The sequence below is a fragment of the Biomphalaria glabrata genome, chromosome 1, assembly GCF_947242115.1.
Source record: "Biomphalaria glabrata chromosome 1, xgBioGlab47.1, whole genome shotgun sequence".
Classification (NCBI taxonomy): Eukaryota; Metazoa; Mollusca; class Gastropoda; family Planorbidae; genus Biomphalaria; species Biomphalaria glabrata.
This window is the reverse complement of record NC_074711.1, coordinates 311,719-333,830: the sequence shown is the minus strand read 5'-3', so window position 1 is coordinate 333,830 and position 22,112 is coordinate 311,719. Positions and strand designations below refer to the sequence as shown.

At 32.9% G+C, this 22,112-nt stretch overlaps 1 protein-coding gene across 12 annotated transcripts in view; it reads left to right on the top strand.

Annotated features, from left to right (window-relative positions):
• The window catches only part of LOC129927298 (peptidyl-glycine alpha-amidating monooxygenase B-like), a 28,370-nt gene extending 7,178 nt beyond the window's left edge, over positions 1-21,192 (top strand). For 7 of the 12 annotated variants that reach the window (XM_056036326.1, XM_056036262.1, XM_056035909.1 and 4 more), the window contains 10 exons: positions 1,455-1,538; positions 3,974-4,120; positions 14,729-14,887; positions 15,348-15,420; positions 15,660-15,799; positions 15,975-16,060; positions 16,568-16,686; positions 16,878-17,010; positions 17,516-17,652; positions 17,977-21,192. In XM_056036326.1, the coding sequence (XP_055892301.1) occupies positions 14,874-14,887; positions 15,348-15,420; positions 15,660-15,799; positions 15,975-16,060; positions 16,568-16,686; positions 16,878-17,010; positions 17,516-17,652; positions 17,977-18,111 (837 nt within the window). In that variant the 5' untranslated portion in view covers positions 1,455-1,538; positions 3,974-4,120; positions 14,729-14,873 and the 3' untranslated portion in view covers positions 18,112-21,192. Of the gene's footprint in view, positions 1-848; positions 1,028-1,454; positions 1,539-2,077; positions 2,156-3,973; positions 4,121-14,728; positions 14,888-15,347; positions 15,421-15,659; positions 15,800-15,974; positions 16,061-16,567; positions 16,687-16,877; positions 17,011-17,515; positions 17,653-17,976 lie in introns of all 12 variants that reach the window. The other 5 variants (XM_056036190.1, XM_056036122.1, XM_056036466.1 and 2 more) reach the window with 5 other exon arrangements.
• Positions 21,193-22,112: the final 920 nt, after the last annotated feature.

Sequence of the window (22,112 nt, the reverse complement as noted above, 5' to 3'; positions counted from 1 at the left end):
GAAAAGGATTTTTTTAAATACGTTAAAATCATAGCATGATAGTAAAGGCTACTAGATCTATAGAATGAGATCTAAGATCTAGAATAATCTAGATCTAGATTTAGACCTTAGTCTTAGTAATTATTAGTAATTACATCTACATCAAATTCTTTAAATTCTAGAATATTCTACACCTAAAATAATTTTCCTGTTATAAGTTATAGATCTATATTCTAGATCTAATCTAACCATAGAATAGATTAAAAAAAAAAAGACCACACTAAATACAGCTCAATGAATTCAAATATTGTTTTCTCAATCTTTCATCAGCACTCTATCCATAAACTTTTTTTATTGCATAATAATATATAGCATTTTTTAAACAAGAGTGTTACAAGAGCAACTCATTTACCTCTATTCTGCTATTTAAAAATTTGCATTATAATTAGTTAACAATCTCTACATTTTTATTCTGTTTGGGCTTCGTTGTTTTTACATTCTATATCTTGAATACACATACATCAGCATGTATCATCAAAGAGTTAAATAAATACTTAGACTTTTTCAAGAACATTTTGCAAACTAGAACCTTGTTGATCATAGATCTAGATCCATTACTCTACTCTGGGCTACTCTTTTTTAATGTAGCCATGTCTGTGTCTGTATCACCAAACTAGAATTTAATATATTCTGACTAGATTTATGCATGCCATATGCTTATCTGTATGTATAAACAAAAAATATATTATTTTAAAATATTTACACTGTCTTCTTTCTTTTAAAATTTGATTATACTTGTGATAATGACATAACAGTGCATGCTATATCAAACATGATTATAGACTTTCTATATGGATTTTGCTCAGCAGATAGACTTACAATATCAGGCTTTAAGCACCTAGCTGGATAAAAGAAGTAACAGAAATGGGCCTGTCTTTCTAAAATGAGTTTAGAGAGAAAAGTATTTTATCAGCAACTATATACCAGCTAGACCAAACTTTTTTTGTCATTAGACCAAAGATGGCCCACATTTAATTATTTATAAGAAGTAAGAATGATTATCACATTTTCTTAAACGCAACAAAAAAAAAAAAAATTTTAAAATAAAATACCACTACAATTTTAAAACTATACACATCCATCAAAGACTTAACAGTTTATCAATATTCAATAATTTCCAAATTTATCAATATTCAAAAATTTCAAAATTTTAGATTGTTTGTTTGTTTGTAAAATGTTTTACATGTTTCGGATGTTCCTTCAGAGTTGAAGATAGTTTACTTCCTAGTCCAAACCTCCCGTAGGACGACGGGGGATGGGAGCGGGCAGGGTTTGAACCCTCGACCGTCGATAAATCCGAACGACAGTCCAGCGCGCAAACCGCACGACCAGGCAGCTGATTGCTGATATTTATGTGTTGTTTTTTTTTCAGTATAAAACACAATTAATTGAATTTTTAAAAACTTCTTTTACAGATGCCCAAGATGAAAGATGTCTTAAGGACAATTTATTTTTCAAACCTGAAACCTAAAAACCAAAATATAAATACTCGGAATCAGGTAATTGTAATGTATAATCAAAATAAAGTATGTTTTGAAGTTATGTCCTATTCAATTTATTTGGTGCATATGTCAATGTGTATTAGCAGATTGCAAACTAGAACTAAATTATGGACCGGTTTCCTTTTTCACCAGTAGTGACTTTCCTTTTATACACCATATTCAACCTTCAAAAGTAGCATCTTAGTCTTCGTACAAGTATTACTTCAGTCAGTACACACACATTGTCCTTAACACAGATCAACATATTTTAATGTAAAATACAAATATTCCAAATTGCTTTCTCATCAGTAAGTTAGAAAAATATTCTACTAACATTTTGTAAAGGGATTAGATTAGGTTAAGGTTCTGTTATAGTCAATAGTTTTTGGCACATCAACATTTTATATAGATTGTAGAAATGATGCAGGGCTTAGAAAGGCTAAAACTGATCAAGTTTATATTCCTGTGTAAGATGCGTGTCATAGAGAGGGATGTAATCTATTAGAATTGAAGTTGTTATAACAAATTAGAATAAATCCATTCTAATCTGACTTCAGAATCCTATGCAACTTGAGCAAAGATTTAACATAGTAAAAGTAGATCTGAATAAGACTGATTTGGTTGTGTTTGTCAGGGTGAGAAAGTTTTTAGTTTATAATTATCAGCTTGCAAATTCTTCATAGGGTAAAAAAACAAATACTTGGGTGGACACAGATCTTGAAAATTGCTTAAACAATTTTCTTACAAATTTGACCATTTAAGTATAACTTGGGGAAAAGAATAACCAGCTAATTGGCGCACTTGAAAACTCTGGTTTGACCTTTATATTTTTCAAAATATAAATATCTTACAATTAAATTTGGTCTGGAGGTCTAGATAATCTATATCCTGAATACACATACATCAGCAAAGTATTCCTGCATATATTCATGTTTGTTTGTAAAATGTTTTACATGTTTCGGATGTTCCTTCAGAGTTGAAGATAATTACTTCCTAGTCCAAACCTCCCGCAGGACGACGGCAGATGGGAGTGGGCAGGGTTTGAACCTGAGACCATCGATAAGTCTGAACGACAGTCCAGCGTGCAAACCACATGACCAGGCAGCCATCCATCAAAGAGTTCAATTAATAGAATATTTTGCAAACTAGAACCTTGTAGATCATAGATCTAGATCTATTAAATGCTAGTCTAGGTTACTCTTTTTTAATTTTGCCATGTCTGTCTGTATCACCAAACTTGAATTTTATATATTCTGACTAGATTTCCTGTGGCATTTTACGTCTAGAGAGACGATCTTTTCCCTTTGCAACTTCCTGTGTGACTAAAGAGGCCAATCCTTGATACACACCTGCGATCGCAGGTTGGGCATATGTAATCACCATGCGCTGTTGCATTTTCACCCTTCTTTCTGCTTCTGTTGTGTATGACGTCTGCAATCTGTGACCCTTCCTTTATGCTCTCTCCGTGTGGATCTATCCAGTGCCACCTCTTCCCAGCTGCTAGTGTCAATTTTGAAGAGCTTCATGTCGCGTTTGCATACATCCGTATAATGTAAAACTGGGTGACCAGCGGCTCTCCTGCCTTCTATTAGATCGCCATACAGAATGTCCTGTGGAAGTCGACCTACTGGCATTCTACGAACATAGCCAAGCCAGCCAAGGCGTCTGCTGCTGATAACAGAGCGGATGTCCTGGCACCCTGCTCTTCGTAGCACTTTTTCATTGGTTATCTTATCTTGCCACCTTATTTTAAAGATGTGCCTTAGACCATGAGTAGGTTGACCATGTTTCACTTCCATACAGCAAGGTGCTCAACACACAGGTCCGGTAGATTAGGGCTTTTTAGTACTGTTAGTCAGCAATATGTTGTCCCAGACTCTTTTCTGCAACCGTGACATGGTGGCCATTGCCTTGGCTATCCTGTTATTAATGTCTTTATCCAGTAGAGTGTTGCTGGATATGATGAAGCCAAGGTAACAAAAGTGATCAACAATTTCTAGTGGTTGGCCATTAATGCTTACTTGAGGTGCAGTGTTTGTGTTTTGGACAAGTATCTTAGTTTTGCTTTGACTGATGTTTAAGCCGAACTTCTGGCAAGCAGCAGATAGTTTGTCAACCAGAGACTGTAGCTGAATATCAGAATCAGTCACAATAGCTGCATCATCAGCATACAAGAGTTCCCTGATGAGTAACTTCTTAACCTTGACTAGATTTATGCATGTGCTTAACAAGGATTTTTCAGGTATGGGGGGGGGGTGCGCCTTGGGGCGGGTAAAAATTGTTCCTTTTTAAAAGATTTATTATCAGTAATTAAGAGCAAAGTAATTGCTCTTACAAGAAGTCATCAGCCCCATAAGAAAGAAAGTCTTTTTAAAAAAAAAAATTGTTGTTTATTATTAAATCTCCTGTATGTGCCATGGAAGATAATTTTTTAATTTTAACTATTTTTAAAGGTATTTACTATCCACCTCTTGTGAAAACATTGGCTACTGTCAAGGCTTACATTGAATCTCTACCACTTTTAGATGAGCCAGAAATGTTTGGGCTCCATGAGAATGCAAACATAGCCTTTCAGTTGAATGAAACCAATGCTTTACTTGGTAAGTCTTTGTTTTTCTAATGCTAGTATAGAAACATAAACAGGCGCAATTTACTGCTATATTATAATATACACACACTTACACTGGTTTTGTTCTGAAATACTTTAGTTTAGAAAATAATTCATTGTCATATAATCTTTTTTACACTGCTTTATTATGGCTTACAACATTGTAGCCATTGTTACATTTATATGTGTATTTATGTTTATGTATGTTGTGTGTGTGTTTGTTTGTTTTCTTGTAGTCTACCTTGTTCTATTGTTCAGTATGTTCACGGTTTACTCTTAAGTGTGTCAGTTGTGTGTATTCACTGTGTATTAGTCTCTGCTGGTTGTTCTCTCCTTGTTTCACATTAATAAAAATGGAGTGTAAATTTTAAACATCAGTATTGTTAGTGTATTGTGATAATTTAACATGGAGGCAGCTTTCTAAAAGTTCTAAAATGGAAACTGTAAGTAAAACTAACTTTAAACCAAGAATTAACCCTCCACCTCCTTTAAGTGTGAAGAAAGGGTGTGAGGAATGGAAGCTTTTCAAGCAAATGTGGCTGAACTATTGCACTATAGAGAGAATAAACGATATAGATGAAGAGTATGCCAAAGCACTGTTCTTGCACACTATCTGCCCAGAGGCATTGGCAGTATACAACAGTATCACCTTTAAACCAAAGCACAATGTTCAAGACATAATATGTGCATTTGATGAGCAATTTGCAATTTTTGCAACCATATGGAAGAGTCATTAATAAGTGACCGAATGGTAGTTGTTGGCATCAGAGACACAAGGACAAAGAAAGAACTCTTACAAGAACATAAACTAACACTCAAGACTTGTATAGAAATCTGCAAGGCAAATGAAGCTGCTGACTTGCAACTAAAGGTACTAGAAACAGGTACATCTGATGCCTCACCACCTCAGGATGAGGCGTTTGCTGTTTTGTCTCGCAAAAATATTCTACAACAGAATGCTGCTCATAAACAGCGCAAATGTAAATTTTGTGGACAAAATCACCCATTTAAAAAGGAACTGTGTCCTGCATGGGGTAAAATATGTAATATCTGTCACAGACCAGTTTTAGAACCTCTGTGGCATGAAGTGACACTCAGTCACCTATTGTAATATTCCGTGCGGGCAAGCACGAGGTTATGTGAATAAGTTAAAGGACTCTGAAATAAGGGTCAATGTTAAGCAGTTAGTGAAGAACTCCAGCAGAGAGTGGACGTACGATTTACTCTGTCTGTAATGTGTACCTTAATGAATTTGATCTAATGTTAACTTGAGAGATTCCTTCGGACTTATATTGTGAATATTTTATTAATGTGATTACTTATTCTACATGGCATGAGCAGCCAGTATTTATTGGTTTATATTTTATGACGGCTGAAGTCACCAATATCTTTTGTAATTTATCTTATATATAATAAACTTCATGTCTGCTACCAGTGTGTTTATCAGTAATTCTAAATGTTGTCGTTGGAGACTTCAGTATACTAGTGTTGTTGCGCACTTGCAAATCTAGTGCGTTTAATAAAGTACATCGTTAAGAAGAGCATTATAGCCATACCAGAAGAGGTACCTACAACATACACGGACACATTCACGTCGTCACGCCTACAACTAAAACTAGGCAGCGACATTTGGTGGCCAGTAAAGGTGTCTTAAAAGACAAGTGAACCTGCACGTTCTCAACGGATCTCAATCGCCTCTATAGTAAACAGCGCAAGACTACACCTTAGACTGGTACTTTTTTCTCAAGATGGCGTCTAACTAAACAAGGACCAAATCCAGCCTGCCCACAAGATCTACAAGGAAATCAAGGTGTTTACAAGGCATTGCTGTCCAACCTGTAATAAAGCAAGCCATAAAACATCACTAGATCTATATTTGAACTCGGTGTCAAAACGCCACAGAACGCACTTGCCTGATCGCCACTGGCTAGACAAGATTCCAACACACGTTGAAATTCAGGTCATCTCTAACTACTAGATCTAGGTCATCATAAACTAGTCAGACATCAACAACAGTCACGCCATTACATGCAGACCGAGTCATTCAAGTAACCTAAATAGCTTTGCCAAAGCTATTCCACATCTGCATGCTGAGATCCATTCAACTACATCAACCCTGTTCCTAGATCTACCCGTGACCCTGTGTGTAACCAAGAGCAGAAGACAACCCTGTTCCAAAAGCTACCTTTACCTGTGTGAAAGAAAGATCTACACCATTCAAGACATTGTTTTATGACAGATACACCGCTTCATCACTAGTGCTCGCCACTATTCATCATTGGCACACTCGCACCTTGACATGGTCGTACCATTCAGGTCTTGTAGAGAAATAGCTCTCAGCTGAGACATTCTCCTACTTATGGTCAATATTTTTTTTTCAGCATACTGATGGATATCCTAACTTTATGTTATTAATGGGCTACTGAGGAGTTATATATATAGCCTGATATACAAGTACCTTTACAAGTTCTATCTTTACAAGAACTGGATTATATTAATTTGAACTAACAGAAGCCCCTAGTATGTGATTATCTTGGATTACCTATATGTGAGCTTCCTAACCACTGTGGATTATTTTGTGGATTATTATCTTGGAGTACTTGACAGAACTTGTATTAACTGTAAATTTGAGCATGCGAGCCATCTTATGGCATTGAACTGGATTATTTTTCTACTACCACTTTAATGCTCATAGTGACGTGTATTCTTAAATTGGATTACTTATACATGGATTATTATTCTTAAATTGGATTACTTATACATGGATTATTAGCGAACCACCCAAGCTGTATTTGCATTTGACAAGCTACAAGAGAGATGAGGATTAAACTACACTAGTCAACAAGAAAAGAGTCCGTAAGTCATTATTAACAAATTAAATACATGCATATGATTATAAAGTACATGGATTTTGCTTTGATATAGCAGTAATTAAACTTGATTGTTAGTAGAGTTAGTAATTGATAACTCTTGGCATTCTTGGAGCCATATTTTGATTTCATTTGTCTAAGTGTTCTTTTAAGGGTGGCTGGAGAGGGACTATTTTATGATCTATCATAATAATAGGATCTATTAGGGTCTATCCTATTTGTTCTTTAACCTCTATAAGGCCCAATGCGTTTGAGGCTCTCCTTGTTGGTACGGAGGTCATAGAATATAGTGGGAAAATATTTATTTAGCTGTTGAGTCTTGTTTGTATTTTTGTCAGTGTACTTAATCTGTATCTATATTGTTGTTTGTTTAAAAGTCCTGTATCCATATATCTGTATTTCTCTTGTCACATTTCTACTTTTTATTAATTTCTTTAAAAGCAGACTGTGTTGTTCCCTATATTGTTTCTGTGTTTGTCTTTTTACTTATACTGTACATATATTTTTCTTTCTTTTACTAATTTAAATTTTTTTTTACTATTTTACTTTGGCACAACAGCACACATGTATAACATATGTTGATATTTATGACTATTGAATTTGAATAGTTTATAATTGAGTAACTAATAAGTAAATTTTGATCTAGATCGATACATTTGTTTGACAATTCTCATTACATTCTGTCATTACATTATAACCATTGATTGAATTTTTTATTATTGTATAATACACACATGTAAAATAATTGACACACACTGTATTGATAAGGATAACACAGTACATTCTTTTCTCACTTAATTAACTACACAAAGCATTAAACATGTCTTCCTATGACAAAATATTAGAGCTAGTGAAAATCATGGAACTAGAAGGGGATGAGAAAAAGGAATTTATCAAAAAAGAATTAGAAAAGGCTGAAAGGAAAGAAAGGGAGGAAAGGGAAGAAAAGAAACAAATTAGTGATAGGGCTGAAAAGGATAAAGATAGGGAAGAAAGAGCTGCTGAAAGAGCTCATCAGAAAACATTAAAAGAACTAGAAACTAAACAAAGAGAAAGCCAGGACAAAGTAGAGTTAGCTAAACTAGAAGCTGCCAAAACAAATCCCAACATTATAACCCAACAATCTACAACAAAGCCATTCATCTGTAAATTCCATAAATACAATTCAAAAGATGAAACACTTGAAAACTACTTGGTCCAATTTGAGCATATTGCCTCAACTTATAATCTTAACAATGAGGACATGGCCAAACACCTACTAGCAAATTTGTCGGGAGAACCCCTCAACATCATTTCCACTTTAACTGTAGACCAAAAGAAAGACTATGCGGCAGTAAAGACTAGATTACTAGAGCACTTTGGGAAAAATTCAGACTTCTATCGTAAGTTGTTCAGGGACACTAAATTGAAAAAAGATGGGGACTTCAACAGAATAATATTCGACATGAGGACTAATATGATAAAATGGTTAGAGCTAGCAAAATGTGACATCAAGGACCCGACACAAATCCTAGACATGCTACTTATTGACAATGTCCTCAACAACGTGACAGACTTAGTATTTACTTTCCTTAAAGAAAAAAAGATCAAGACAGAGACTGAACTGATAACGAATCTAAATTTATTTAAAGACAGTCACCCTGGACACACGATTGACAAAAGAGACCTACACCAACTTGTAGCCACAGCAACAACATTCAACAACAACAACAATGATAAATTCAAATGGTCTAACACCAAGACTTGTTTTAATTGTGGGAGAAAAGGCCATGTGAAAAACCAATGCAAAGCTCCTAGAAACTACAGTAACAATTACAGATACAGAAGCTACACTAATTTCTACAACCCAAACAGCTACAAGCACAACAATAATTACAATAATAGACCATATAGACTACACAATTTTGCAAACAGTTACCAACACAATAGCTATAACAGAAACAACAGGCAATCTAGAAGGGACCAATTTAACTACCACACAAACAACCACCCAAACAACTACAATAGCGGAAACAGAAACAATAGAAACAACAATGGCAATAACACCAACACCCATAGAGAGGAAAATGTAGCCTATATGCAATCAAATAAGTCCAAAATAAAAGTCTTCCCATCCTATGTCAACTCTAAAGAAGTGGGAGCAATTCGTGACAGTGGAGCCACGGCAATAATAGTTAAAGCCTCCTTAGTTGAACCAGGACAGTATCTAGAAGATACAGTAAAAGTGACCTATGCAAACATACAAAAATTTGATATTTGCAAGACCGCTAAAGTCCTAATAGAATCACCCTGGATTACAGGAGAACTAGAAGCCATAGTCATGGACACCCCAGCACAAGATCTAATAATAGGCAATGTAGAAGGTGTAAAAGATCCAACACTAGAAGAAGTTATGCAATGGGCGGAAGATAGACAAAAGTATTCCCTATTCAAGCATGAGGCTTTATTAGTTGAAACCAGATCACACAAAAAAATAACACCAGAAATAGAATGCCCCACTGTATTACTTAATGAAATAGGCATAACTAGGGAGGAACTAATAGCTATTCAGAAAAATGAAACCACAATACAAGACCTCTTAAGCAAAGATTATAATAAGATAAATTTAAATAACCACCATATAGAAATTAACAACTTAGCCATTAGATATAACAGGAAAGAAAACTGTACTAGACTTCAAATCCTGATCCCTAAAACTTTAAGAGCTAAAATATTAAATATGGCACATGATGACCCCACAGCAGGACACTTAGGAAAAAAAAAGTATATGCTAAGATAGCCAACAAATTCTTCTGGCCAAAGATGGGAAAGGATATTAAGAACTATGTAAACAGTTGCACAGAATGTGCCAAACAAAAAACAGTGAATAGAGCCCCATTAGAAAAATCAGATAAATCTCACAAAATTGCCATGGACATAATGGGACCCCTAACTACCAGCAGTAAAGGGAATAAATATATTTTGGGTATCATTGACATGTCCACTAGATGGGCAGAGGCATTTCCTCTAAAAGATATAAAGGCTATTGACATATGTAATTGTTTAAAAACACTTTTTCTTAAATTTGGATTCCCTAATAAGTTACTGTCAGACAATGCATCAAACTTTAAGTCCCACCTTAACCAGGCATTTGCAGAAATGACTAACATCCGCCTAGTCCATAGCACTATCTACTCACCACAGGGAAATGGAGTCATAGAGAAATGGAACAGAACTGTAAAACAGATGATATATAAGCTAGAAAGAGACTCAATGAGTACCTGGGACCAGACTCTTAGCTATGCTATATTTGCCTACAACACTAGCATCCATGAAACCACCAAATTCAGCCCCTATGAGCTTGTATTTAACAGAAAACCTAAAGGACCGTTAGAGTTATGGGCCGACAACATGTTAGACTTAGAGAACATAGAACAGTACCATCCTTGGATAATTCAGACCAAACAACAGCTTAGACAAGGAATAAAACTAGCAGAGATAAACATGGACAAAAATCTAGAAAGGCATAGGAAAATAAAAAACAGAAATAGAAAACTAAGAACACTAAATGTAGGTGACCAAGTTTTTGTTAAGATAGAAAATAAACACTGTAAAGATAAGAATGAGGGACCATTTAAAGTTATAGAGAGAATTAATAACAAAGTGTACATCATTGATAAAGATGGTAGAGAATGCAAACTCAATATTGATAAACTTGTAAAATTGGATAAGAGACAAATAACTGACACAGATATAATTGAACTTGATGTAGAAACCAAACACAACATACAAGAACATATAGCAAGCACCATAAACACCACACACAACAGTAGTCCAAATATTGAAAATGATATGTTACAGAATTTGACAGTTAAATATAGTGATGTAATTACACAAAAGCTAGGATGTACCAATCTGATAGAACACACAATAAAACTCAACAAAGCACTACCAACTAAGACAAAAGCCTATAGTATTCCTAAAGCATACGTGGACTTAGTTAGAACAGAAATGACCAACTTGATCAAAGATGGGAAGATAGAGAGATCAGAAACATGTAAATATGCATCACCCATGGTCATTGTAAAAAAGAAAGACAGTGGAGTAAGAATCTGCTGTGACTTTAGAGAAATAAACAAATGCACAATCATAGACCCAGAACCCCTACCAGACACTGACAGTATAATTACAACTTTAAGTAAATCATCCCTATTCACAACAATGGACTTAAACAGAGGTTTTTGGCAGATTAAAATGGACTCTGACTCTAAGGAATATACTGCATTCAAATGCACTATGCCAGGCCTGGAAGGTATCTACGTCTGGAATGTCATGCCATTCGGCTTAATAAATAGTACAGCCACATTTCAGAAATGCATGTCAAAATTATTAGAAGGCATAAATAATGTATTGTCTAATGTAGATGACATTTGTGTTTTCACCAACTCACAACAGGAACACATTCATGTACTAGAGCAAATATTTTCAAGACTAAGAACACACAACATGACATTAGCCCCCAAGAAATTAAACCTAGCCAAGTCTGAAATCCAATTCTTAGGATATTGCATTACCAATGACAAAATTACACCCACTGAAACAAACCTAACAAAGATTAAAAACATAAAAGAACCTAGGACTAAGAAAGACATGAGATCATTATTAGGACTTTGCAACTTTTATAGAAAGTTCATTCCAAATTATGCACAGATAATTGAACCCCTTGTTGAATTTACTAAAAAGAAGCATGGAAACACAATTTGTATGGATGAAAAAAGTAGACTAGCATTAAGCAACTTAAAAGATAAATTTAATGAGAAACTAGAATTAGCCAGTATTGACCCAACATCAACACTATCACTATACACTGATGCCTCCAACACTGGTATTGGGGCATGCTTACTACAGCAAAGGGAGTCATTTTTTAAGCCAATAGTACACATCAGTAGAACACTGTCTGAAACAGAAAGAAAATACTCAGTGATTGAGAAAGAATTATTAGCCATTGTATGGTCAGTTGTAAAACTCAAGAATTACTTGTTAGGAAGATTTTTTAGCATTAAGTGTGATCATAAACCATTACTGGCACTAAAAAGAAAAGAGCTAAAAAATGACAGGATAAACAGATGGACACTCATTCTCTCAGATTACAAATTTGATTTACAAAGCATTCCAGGAAATGAAAATGTAATAGCTGACTTTCTATCCAGATACATAATACATGAAAATGAAGCAAGTGAAAATAATAACATTAAACACATCAGCCAGGACATTCTGATAGAGTAAATAAGCAGTACAAATCACTTAGAAACAAGTAGCAGTAGTCAACTAAGTCAAATTAACATTCTACACATTTTTCAAATAGGTCATGACACTTTATTGTTACACTTTTTCTTTTGGGTCATGATGACATTTATGCTTATGATCAATAACAGATCATCTATTTGCTCATTGTATTTTATTGTCAACTTGTAATATGACAAATACCAGATGTGTTTATTTTGTGTGTATATATTGTATTTTATTACTGATCATGCACAGCAATGTAAACAATGAGATGTAAACAACAGTGAACTACTTGAACTGTTGACCTGAATTTTTTTTTTCAAAACAACTCACAGATGTAAATATTGTTTAAAATTTTTTACACACCTGAATACTACAATGAATGTTTATAAACATGGAAATTTGTTTACTATTGTACTTCAATACTACACTCAGACTATTTATAGTAGTCTTATGCAAGGTCAACCTTGAACTGGATTGACATGTCTCTGAATTTTTTTTCTTTTTTGATGATGGCAAAACTTAGAATAATATTTTGACACAGCACATTACAGTTGTAAATAAACATTAATTTTTTTTCAGTAATCATTTTGAGTAAATTTACTCAGTGTGTCAAAGGATACACATTGATAATGTTGTGCATCTACAATTATAGTATGACATTGGATGTGAAATAACTTATATATTTTTCCTTTTTATATTGATTAGCATGTGATTGCATGTACAAATTTTTTTTTCAGTACAAATGTATGCATAAAGCTGTTAACACTTGATGGAGGTACTTTTCATTACAATTAGTGTGACATTTCAGTGATTTTGCTTTCAGTGAATTAAGTATATAAATGATTATACATTTTGGACTCAGTAATTTATATGATGTTATACATAATTACTAAGATTATATAAGATGATATGAGCAATTGAAGTGAACTTACAGCACTTCATGGAATAAGGTACTAAGCTCATATATATATTTGTACAGTGATATTGATGTAAAATATACTTGTCAAAGATTTTTGGTCAAAAATCTTTTTGGAGTGTAGGGCGTATGTCACAGTCCAGTTTTAGAACCTCTGTGACATGAAGTGACACTCAGTCACCTATTGTAATATTCCGTGCGGGCAAGCACGAGGTTATGTGAATAAGTTAAAGGACTCTGAAATAAGGGTCAATGTTAGTTAGTTAGTGAAGAACTCCAGCAGAGAGTGGATATACGATTTACTCTGTTTGTAATGTGTACCTTAATGAATTTGATCTAATGTTAACTTGAGAGATTTCTTCGGACTTATATTGTGAACATTTCATTGATGTGATTACTTATTCTACATGGCATGAGCAGCCAGTATTTATTGGTTTATATTTTATGACGGCTGAAGTCGCCAATATCTTTTGTAATTTATCTTATATGTAATAAACTTCATGTCTGCTACCAGTGTGTTTATCAGCAATTCTAAATGTTGTCGTTGGAGACTTCAGTATACTAGTGTTGTTGCGCACTTGCAAATCTAGTGCGTTTAATAAAGTACATCGTTAAGAAGAGCATTATAGCCGTACCAGAAGAGGTACCTGCAACATACACAACATTCGCGTCATCACGCCTACAGCCAAAACCAGGCAGCGACAATAAACTTACTGACTGGGTCAGTTGAATGTGATTGCAACTAAAAAATCTGGGAAACTCCGTATCTGTTTAGATCCTTGTCCTCTCAGCAAGGCACTTAAAAGAGAATGTTTTTCCCTTCCAGTAATGGAAGACTTGCTTCCTAGAATATCTGAAATCCTTTTCATATGTTATACTTTTATGCAAACAAGGTTTACTATATAGTAACTAAAGAATTTTATATTTACTGATTTTTAAATTCATATTAGTTAAAAGATTATTGGATATTTGTACATCAAATCCATGTCTAATTTATAGATCATCTTTTTATGAACAATTATCAATACAAAAACAGAATAGTTTCACCAACTTACACTAGAATCCAACTAAAATTCTAATCAATTTACACTAGCATCAAACATATTTTGCTTTTGATCTTACTAGAAAAGTTTTTTTGAATATTTACATCTTACAAATATCCATATGTTAAGCTTTACATGTTCATTAAAGACTTACTTTGCTAAGTTATTGGTTTTCCTTGTTGATTAGGCAACTCGTTCTTTGCTGTAATGGCACTAGGGAAGAAGAGCACTTTTTAAAAATTCATATGGGGAAATGTGACTTTCTGTGTATTTTATTAGATTGTGTTTTGTTTTTGATCTGACAACGCTCATAAATATAATTGCTCTATAATTTAAAAAAACAACAACAAAGACTCACCTATTTTAACTAAGTGCAGTGATAAAGAAATGGTTTTAAGCCATTAACCCTAGTCACTGTCTCATATCAAGAAACTTGTCATAAGTTTTTTTCAAAGAATCTTGTAAGAATTTACTTAAGTGTCATATTACTCTTTAAATTACAGGTCTTATGGTGTTGTCTTATGGGAACTGTTGACAGAAGAAGTACCCTACAAAGATGTGGATTCTTCTGCTATCATCTGGGGAGTGGGAAGCAATATCCTTCACCTTCCTGTTCCAGGCACTTGCCCAGAGGGCTTTAAATTGCTGATGAGGCAGTGCTGGTAAAGTATTTTTATCTGCTTATGATTTAAAGAACAGTTTCTTTTAAGATAACAAGCTAGAGATTAGAATGTTATGCAGTCTTAGGGGAGATCCTTTTTCCAGAAGCATGCTTTTTTTTGGGGGTGGGGGGCTATATATGCTTGCAATCTAGCAATTTACAATAGCAAATACATTTTTAACAGCCATCCTATCAACAATTTATCCTGCCATTATAATTTTATAATTGAGACTTTAACATGTCTAGTTTTCCCTTTTTTTTTGTTTCATTTTGTCAGATTAAATAAAAACAAACAATGTCTTTCACATTAGAAAAATTTCAATACATAAAGATTAGAGGCTTAGGAAGCTCTAGAAATCACATTTTAGGATCAAGTTCTAGGATCATATATTTTTTAAATATTGTAAACTTTGTTTCAATAACCTGAATGATGACTGCAACCCAACTTGTATTATTTTCAGGTATTTTATGCCTCATGGTATTACAGCGGACCATCCAGGAAATATTTGGTTAACAGATGTAGCAATGCATCAGGTAAAACATTTCTTTGTTGTTCTTCTCAACATGTGTTAAACAAATTGAATTGATCTTATTGACAACATAAAAGCTTTAAAAAAAACACAAGAATTCTAACACTGAATATTATAGCACTTGATATCAGATGAAAAAAATTTAACAAAATAATTAATTTGTTTTAGTTATGTAAGATTGATTTCCTTCACTACTGTACTTTTTTTTGGTCTACAAATTAATATAATTTTGTTTCTCTTTAGGTTTTTAAAATACCACCAGGTCAGACTGTACAAAAAATGACACTAGGACAGAAGTTCCAACATGGTGAAGATACAAATCTTTTTTGTAAACCTACTGATGTAGCTGTTCTTATGTCTGGAGAGTTTTTTGTATCTGATGGGTAATACTAGGCTTTGCAATTAATTGTAATTATATATTGTGTCAGCAAATATTGCTTTAAATAAATGAGTCCATTGATACTGATTAGGCATTAAAAAATATATTTTGAATTTTGAATTATGTAAAAATAATCAAATCTTGATTGTTTTATTACAAGCCTACTTTTTGTAAAACAGGTACTGTAATAGCAGAGTTCTGAAATTTTCCAAAGATGGAACTTTTTTGATGTCCTTTGGGAAAAGGAATGTTCAGTTTGGTGCAGGTAACTTCCTAAATATATATCTGATTCTTAGTTTGATGTGCATGATTTTCAAGTCATGTTTCATGATAACAATTTAAAACTATAAAACCAGATACCATATGAATTGTATTCAATAGCCACATTTTGTGGTATGCCCTTCGAACTCATCAGGATTGTTTTGAGTTTGAACACTGCCATCCCCTGTCATCCTGCAGGAGGTTTGGGTTAGAACATAGTTATGTTTAGTTCTGAAGGAACATCCAGAACTTAAAAAAAAAATTAAGCAAAATAAAGATTTTAAGCTAAATAAATTAGGTTACATAAATGTGCTTAGCTTGGTTGGTTTTTCCCCTTATCAGCATTTTATAAAGTTCAAACTATGTTTCTACTGGTACATAGCTAATAGAAGATGAGACTTCATTATTTTGTAAACAAAGAAAAATGTGACAATATCACAATTAATATTTTATTGTAGATTTTGGTCAGTAGTTTGCTGCATTATCAAACAGCTCATTTTTTGTTCTATAGGAGGTTTACTGTATGCTGTGAATGGTCCTGCTTTTGATGGCCCCATTGATACAACTGTCCAGGGTTTCACATCAGACATAAATACTGGAGATTTGTTGGAAATGTGGAATGTGCCAGATGTAAAGTTCTATTTCATGTGACAACAAAACTCAGCTTAGTTTAACTACAAATAGCTAATCTCTCTCATTGTAACATAATTTATCAAAGTTATGTTTTATTTATTTATTCTTATTCAACTTTTACAAAGTAAAAATGTTTTGAATGTATTGACCTTGTGGGAAACTACATTAAAATCTCCACAATCTTTCAGAACATGCAAAACCCACATTATGTAGCAGCAGATACAGTAACACATAGCATCTATGTAGGGGAATTGGACCCTGAAAGTGTTTGGAAGTTTAGCAGACCTGTTACAGTACAGTCAAGTTCACAGCATAACAAAGGTAAATAAGGAAGATTGCTTTCACATTCACCTGGTAATGAATGTTGATGTGAATGTTCATTTGTAAAGTCTGTTATTAGTTTATAATTGGCTGTTAAAATGTTTGCATCAGTATTAATCTAAATATGTACTTGTGATCTGTACTACTCTCTGAATGAAATGTCCTGGACTCTTTTATTGTCTATAATTTTATCACTTTCCTTAGAGACATGTAAAAGCAAATTGAATCCGATTAGAAGTGCAAGCGATGATTGTAATACAGAAAGAAAATCATTTCAATAATTGAATTTATCGTATTGAGTGGTCATTGTGAACTACTAGCTTACTCTTTATTAGAGCAAAGAAAATGGTAGAAGTAAAATAAGTTACCTCGGCTCAACTGAAGTTTACAAATAGCTGTGTAGATTTTTCAAGAAATTTCCTAGTTTCATAAGGTGAAAAGTAATTTGTGTAGACATCTTAGGAAAAGCTACAATGCCTTAACTTTATTCAATTTTATGCCACAGTTGAGGAAAGTACTCAGAGCCAGTTACTGTCAGCAATCCATTGGACCAGAGTGAAACCAATACCACAGAGTTGTCTGAGGCTATCAAATATAGCAGTGATGTCTCTCCCTCTGTCATCAATTGGCATCTTACTTGTGGTACCAGTCATCTTGTTGCTACTTCTTGTCAGGGCACATCAGTCTGGTGTTATAAATTTTTTTTTAGTTTTAGTTTTTAGCTAGATTGAATGAAATTTCAAACATTTTTTATATTTTTAAATTACAGAATTTTTAATCCTTTCCTCTAGTTTAATGATCAATACTATAAAATGAAATAAAAATTATTGGGCGGTTTATAATATATTCAGGTCATTTAAAAACCTTTACAACATAACAGGCATTTAATTTTTTTAATTCTTTTTGTTAAAATTTGGATGTTTTCTACAATTTAATATTTGTTCTTTCTTTTTTTTTTTTCATTAGGAAAATTTAAATGTTATGGACATGGAAAGAAGGGAAAGGTTTTTAACCTTAAAGGCTTTACTTGGAATTCTCATAAAGGCTTTGATAGACTTAGTACTGAGGAAAGTGATCATGAGGTTGACCCAGATGATTTAGATGATAAAGACTATTTGACACCTCCCAAGACGAATAAAGCATAGCCTCAAGTTCAAGGCTGACTAAATTGTGTAAATTAATCTTTTTTTTTCTTTGTTATTAGTTGGTCATATCATAATATTCTGCCATTACAGTCAGGGTTTAAACTTGTTTACATGTTGAATCTGATACCAACTAAATCTCATAAACACATAATTAACCATAGACCCACCTCATGTAAAAAAAAATGTTTTGTAAAATGTTTTACATATTTCGGATGTTCCTTCAGAGTTGAAGATAGTTTACTTCTTAGTCCAAATCTCCCGCAGGACGACGGGGGATGAGAGCGGGCAGGGTTTGAACCTGGGACCATCGATAAATCCAAACGACAGTCCAGCGTGCAAACCGCACGACCAGGCAGCCATATTACATGTTATTAGTTGTAAGTTGTATTACAATAACTAAGTGATTTTGAGCTCATAAACTTTCAAAATAAAATTATAAAATGCTTTTGTCATTCTAAAAAAGAAAAAAAGATTACTATGTTGGATTTTTTTTGGATAGCAAAGGCTATTTGACCTTTTTATTTCAATATGTGATATAAAAAATTTTAATTCATTAATTTGTTTAATATTTGTCGAAAGTTTGCTTTTGAATAAAATATTTATCAGCATTATTATCATTTAATAAGTATATTTTGTTCTTTAATTTTATGAATGATTTGATGTTATAATGCCAGGTCATTTACAAAGCACACGCCTGCCAACTTTCTTTTTGCAATGATTCTCAAAACTTAATTAGCTACCAAATGATTGTTTGCTCACTTGGTTGTGATGATTCAACATTCCTGTTATGTTCCACCATTTCCTTCTTCAATTCTAAAGCTGGCTATATTTCATCTAGTGAACGTACCATTAGTGTTAGTGACCCTGGCAAACTAGCCATTTTATGCACAATTTTAAAATGTTCATATGGATAATATGGGTAGTTTTTTTATAGCATTTTTGACTACATGGAGTTCCAGACAACTTTCCATGTTGCTGGTCCCTTTCTCATGTCATTATTAAATCTTATTTAAAAAACAAAAAAAAACTTGTTAGATGGTAACATTGTCCAAATTGTTACTAGTTTTATGTAATGTGTTTGAAAACTATGACTTCCTTAGATTGACTACTAGACTCTCATTCATGTATTGCATTTCTTTATTTTAAAATCTTGTTAAGGTTTGTTTAAAATCTCTCGACACTCAACTTTTTATGCCATATTACAATGTTTATTTGTTAATTCAATTGTTTAGTCAAATGTTTGTTTTCCAAAGTGTTACTATTTGGTGCAATCAAAATATTTAGTGGCATTTTACATACAAACACTGGTAGTTGAAATCAGTAGCACATTTTAGCTAATTTCTGATGAATCAAAATAAAAATGTCATGATATAAAAATAATTTTAAATTTAAAAACCTAAATGAAAAAAAATGTATTTTTTTGTAAATATAGTTACAGTTATATTGAATAGAATTATTTATGTTAGCAACTTTTGAATGCATCACATAATTTTAATTTGACACAGAAACTGAAAATCATTTCAATTAAAGATTGTTGACTGTTGTTTCACCTCAGATGAATTGATTACATTTTAAGAGGTTATCATATATTTATATTTATGACATACAATCTTTTGGCTATGTTATGAGTTGTTTTTGTTTTTATTTTCTACATGTTCAGGGTATAAAGTTCTAGTGCATACATACGTAGATTTCAACCCACATTTTTTTTAGTTCTTACTTTATATACATGTACTAAGAACTAATATGAAATTATAACTTAATCATTTTTTGTGTGATTTTTATGTATTTGAACCAATTTTTATTTTAAATTAGCACAAGTTAAATCTGTTGATCAGAATTTTTTTCCTTGGTAATAGTTATATTTATACTCAAACCCATTTGATGTTACTTCTGCAAAGATTTATAGACACTCAGAGGAAATGATATTAGCATGGTAGACACAGTTAAACTTTTAAGGCAGAGTTTTGGAATTAAAACTAAAATTTTAAAATAAATAAAAAACATTGATAAACAAGCTGTTTACTGCTAGTTTAGTGCATCAATCCATTGTCTGCTTTTGATTTAGTCTTTGGTTCTTGATTTCTATGCTGCACTGTGTCAATAACTTTACTTTTTTAAAGCAGTATCTATCTCTTTCAAATACTATTTGCTTATACTAATCAGAATGTAAGATTTAATGGGTTTGATATTTGTTTCAACTGGTGATGGTCCCCCTAAAGTATTGTATTAGTACTTCAAAACTTACTTATGTACAGATTCATTAATTAATTATATTTTTTAGGCTGTTGAAGGTTTATCAATTGATTTTTTTTTTCTGGTGGAGACATTTAACCATTTTGTTTTTGCCACAAAAAAAAATTTAACTTGTCTGTTGTGAAAAATGAAATCAAAAGTGAATGATCACCTAGTCTTTGAAAGTTCAAAATATTTGTACTACTTTATTGATGTCATGTACTCACATAATATTTGTGTGTTAGTGTTTGTCTTAACATGTTGATGTTGTTTTGTGATATCAACATTGTCTCTTGTTGGTGGGGTATGCAAGACATTGGTTCTATGCTGTTGGTAAAAATTTCTCATCCTTCATTGACTTCCATTGTACTCCACCTTGCACTTAGAGTGTTTTATGGAGTGCTAGAAATCTAAAAAGTATCCCAGTTATAATAGAAGATTTTTAAAACTTACCACATTTAGAGCATTTCATTTTTACTTTGCTCTTTTTTTTATTGTGTATGTTCTTAATTGTAATCAACATCTGACAGTGCTACATAATGTTTTATTTAATGACTGAGCATAATGCTTAATTTGATTTTAATGTGGCTAAGATTCAAGAAACATGTTTATAAGTTCATTGCTAAAAACACCTGGTGCAGAGTCAATGACTTTCAAAATAGGGATGTCATTTGTTTCTCAAATGTTAGTAGCATAGAAAACATGGACTGTGTGGTCTATTTATCTTAATGTGTGTTTGATGTATTGTAAGTGATCATATGTAACAGTTATGGGTATAGAGAATAAAATACAAAATATTTAACTCATTATGTTGTTTCATTTTTCTTAAATAGATGACCAGACTTGAATTAATCCACCATTATGAAACTGCCAATCATACCTTCTTAAGCACAATTTAAGTTCCCTCAGACTGACTTTATTAAAGCTAATCTTGAGATTAAAAAAAAACTTGATCATTTAGCTTTAAAAAAAAATAATAACATGCTTCTCTTCAGGTTAAGAAATTAATATCTGATTAATAGTTAATGAATGTCAGGGTAGGTTATGTTGACAGTGCAGTGTGAATAATCAAGATCAAATAGCTCTTAGACCTGAGTGGATTTATGTTTTGAAATTTCATACCTACATCATAATGAGAAAGTAATGTTCTCATTTCACCAATTAAATATTTGAACCACAAAGCAAGAAATTTAAATGCAGACAAATATCAAGTAATTTTTGTGATTTATTTTACAAAAAGGAATGATAAATCTTCATTTTCATTTCTTAGTTGTAAAACATGTAAAAAGATTTAAGTCAATTTGAAACATGAGAGTTTTGATACCTGCTGCTGAAAAACCTCTTTACCTATCCCTTATTCTGTTAGACCATTGGGGCACCATGCAAGATTTGTTCACCATCTTTCTCCTTTCCACTAGTCTTTTACCTTAGAACCTCTTTCAATGGCAGGCCCATCTATTCTTTTATGTACTTTATCTTTCCATCACTTTCTTTCTGCCTCTTCTTCTTTTTCCTGGTACTGTTCCCTGAAGGAAGGTCTTAGCGAGCCTCGAAGACTTTGTAATATAGCCATAGATTTTTAGCTCAAGTTTTTTTATGATAGCAGGTCATCATGGGGTCTAATCGCTGCAGTATCCCTGCCTCTAATATCTTTGTGATGCGGTTTTAAATGTGATACCCAGGATCCTTCTGTAGCAGCTCAATTCCATTGCTAGGATCCTC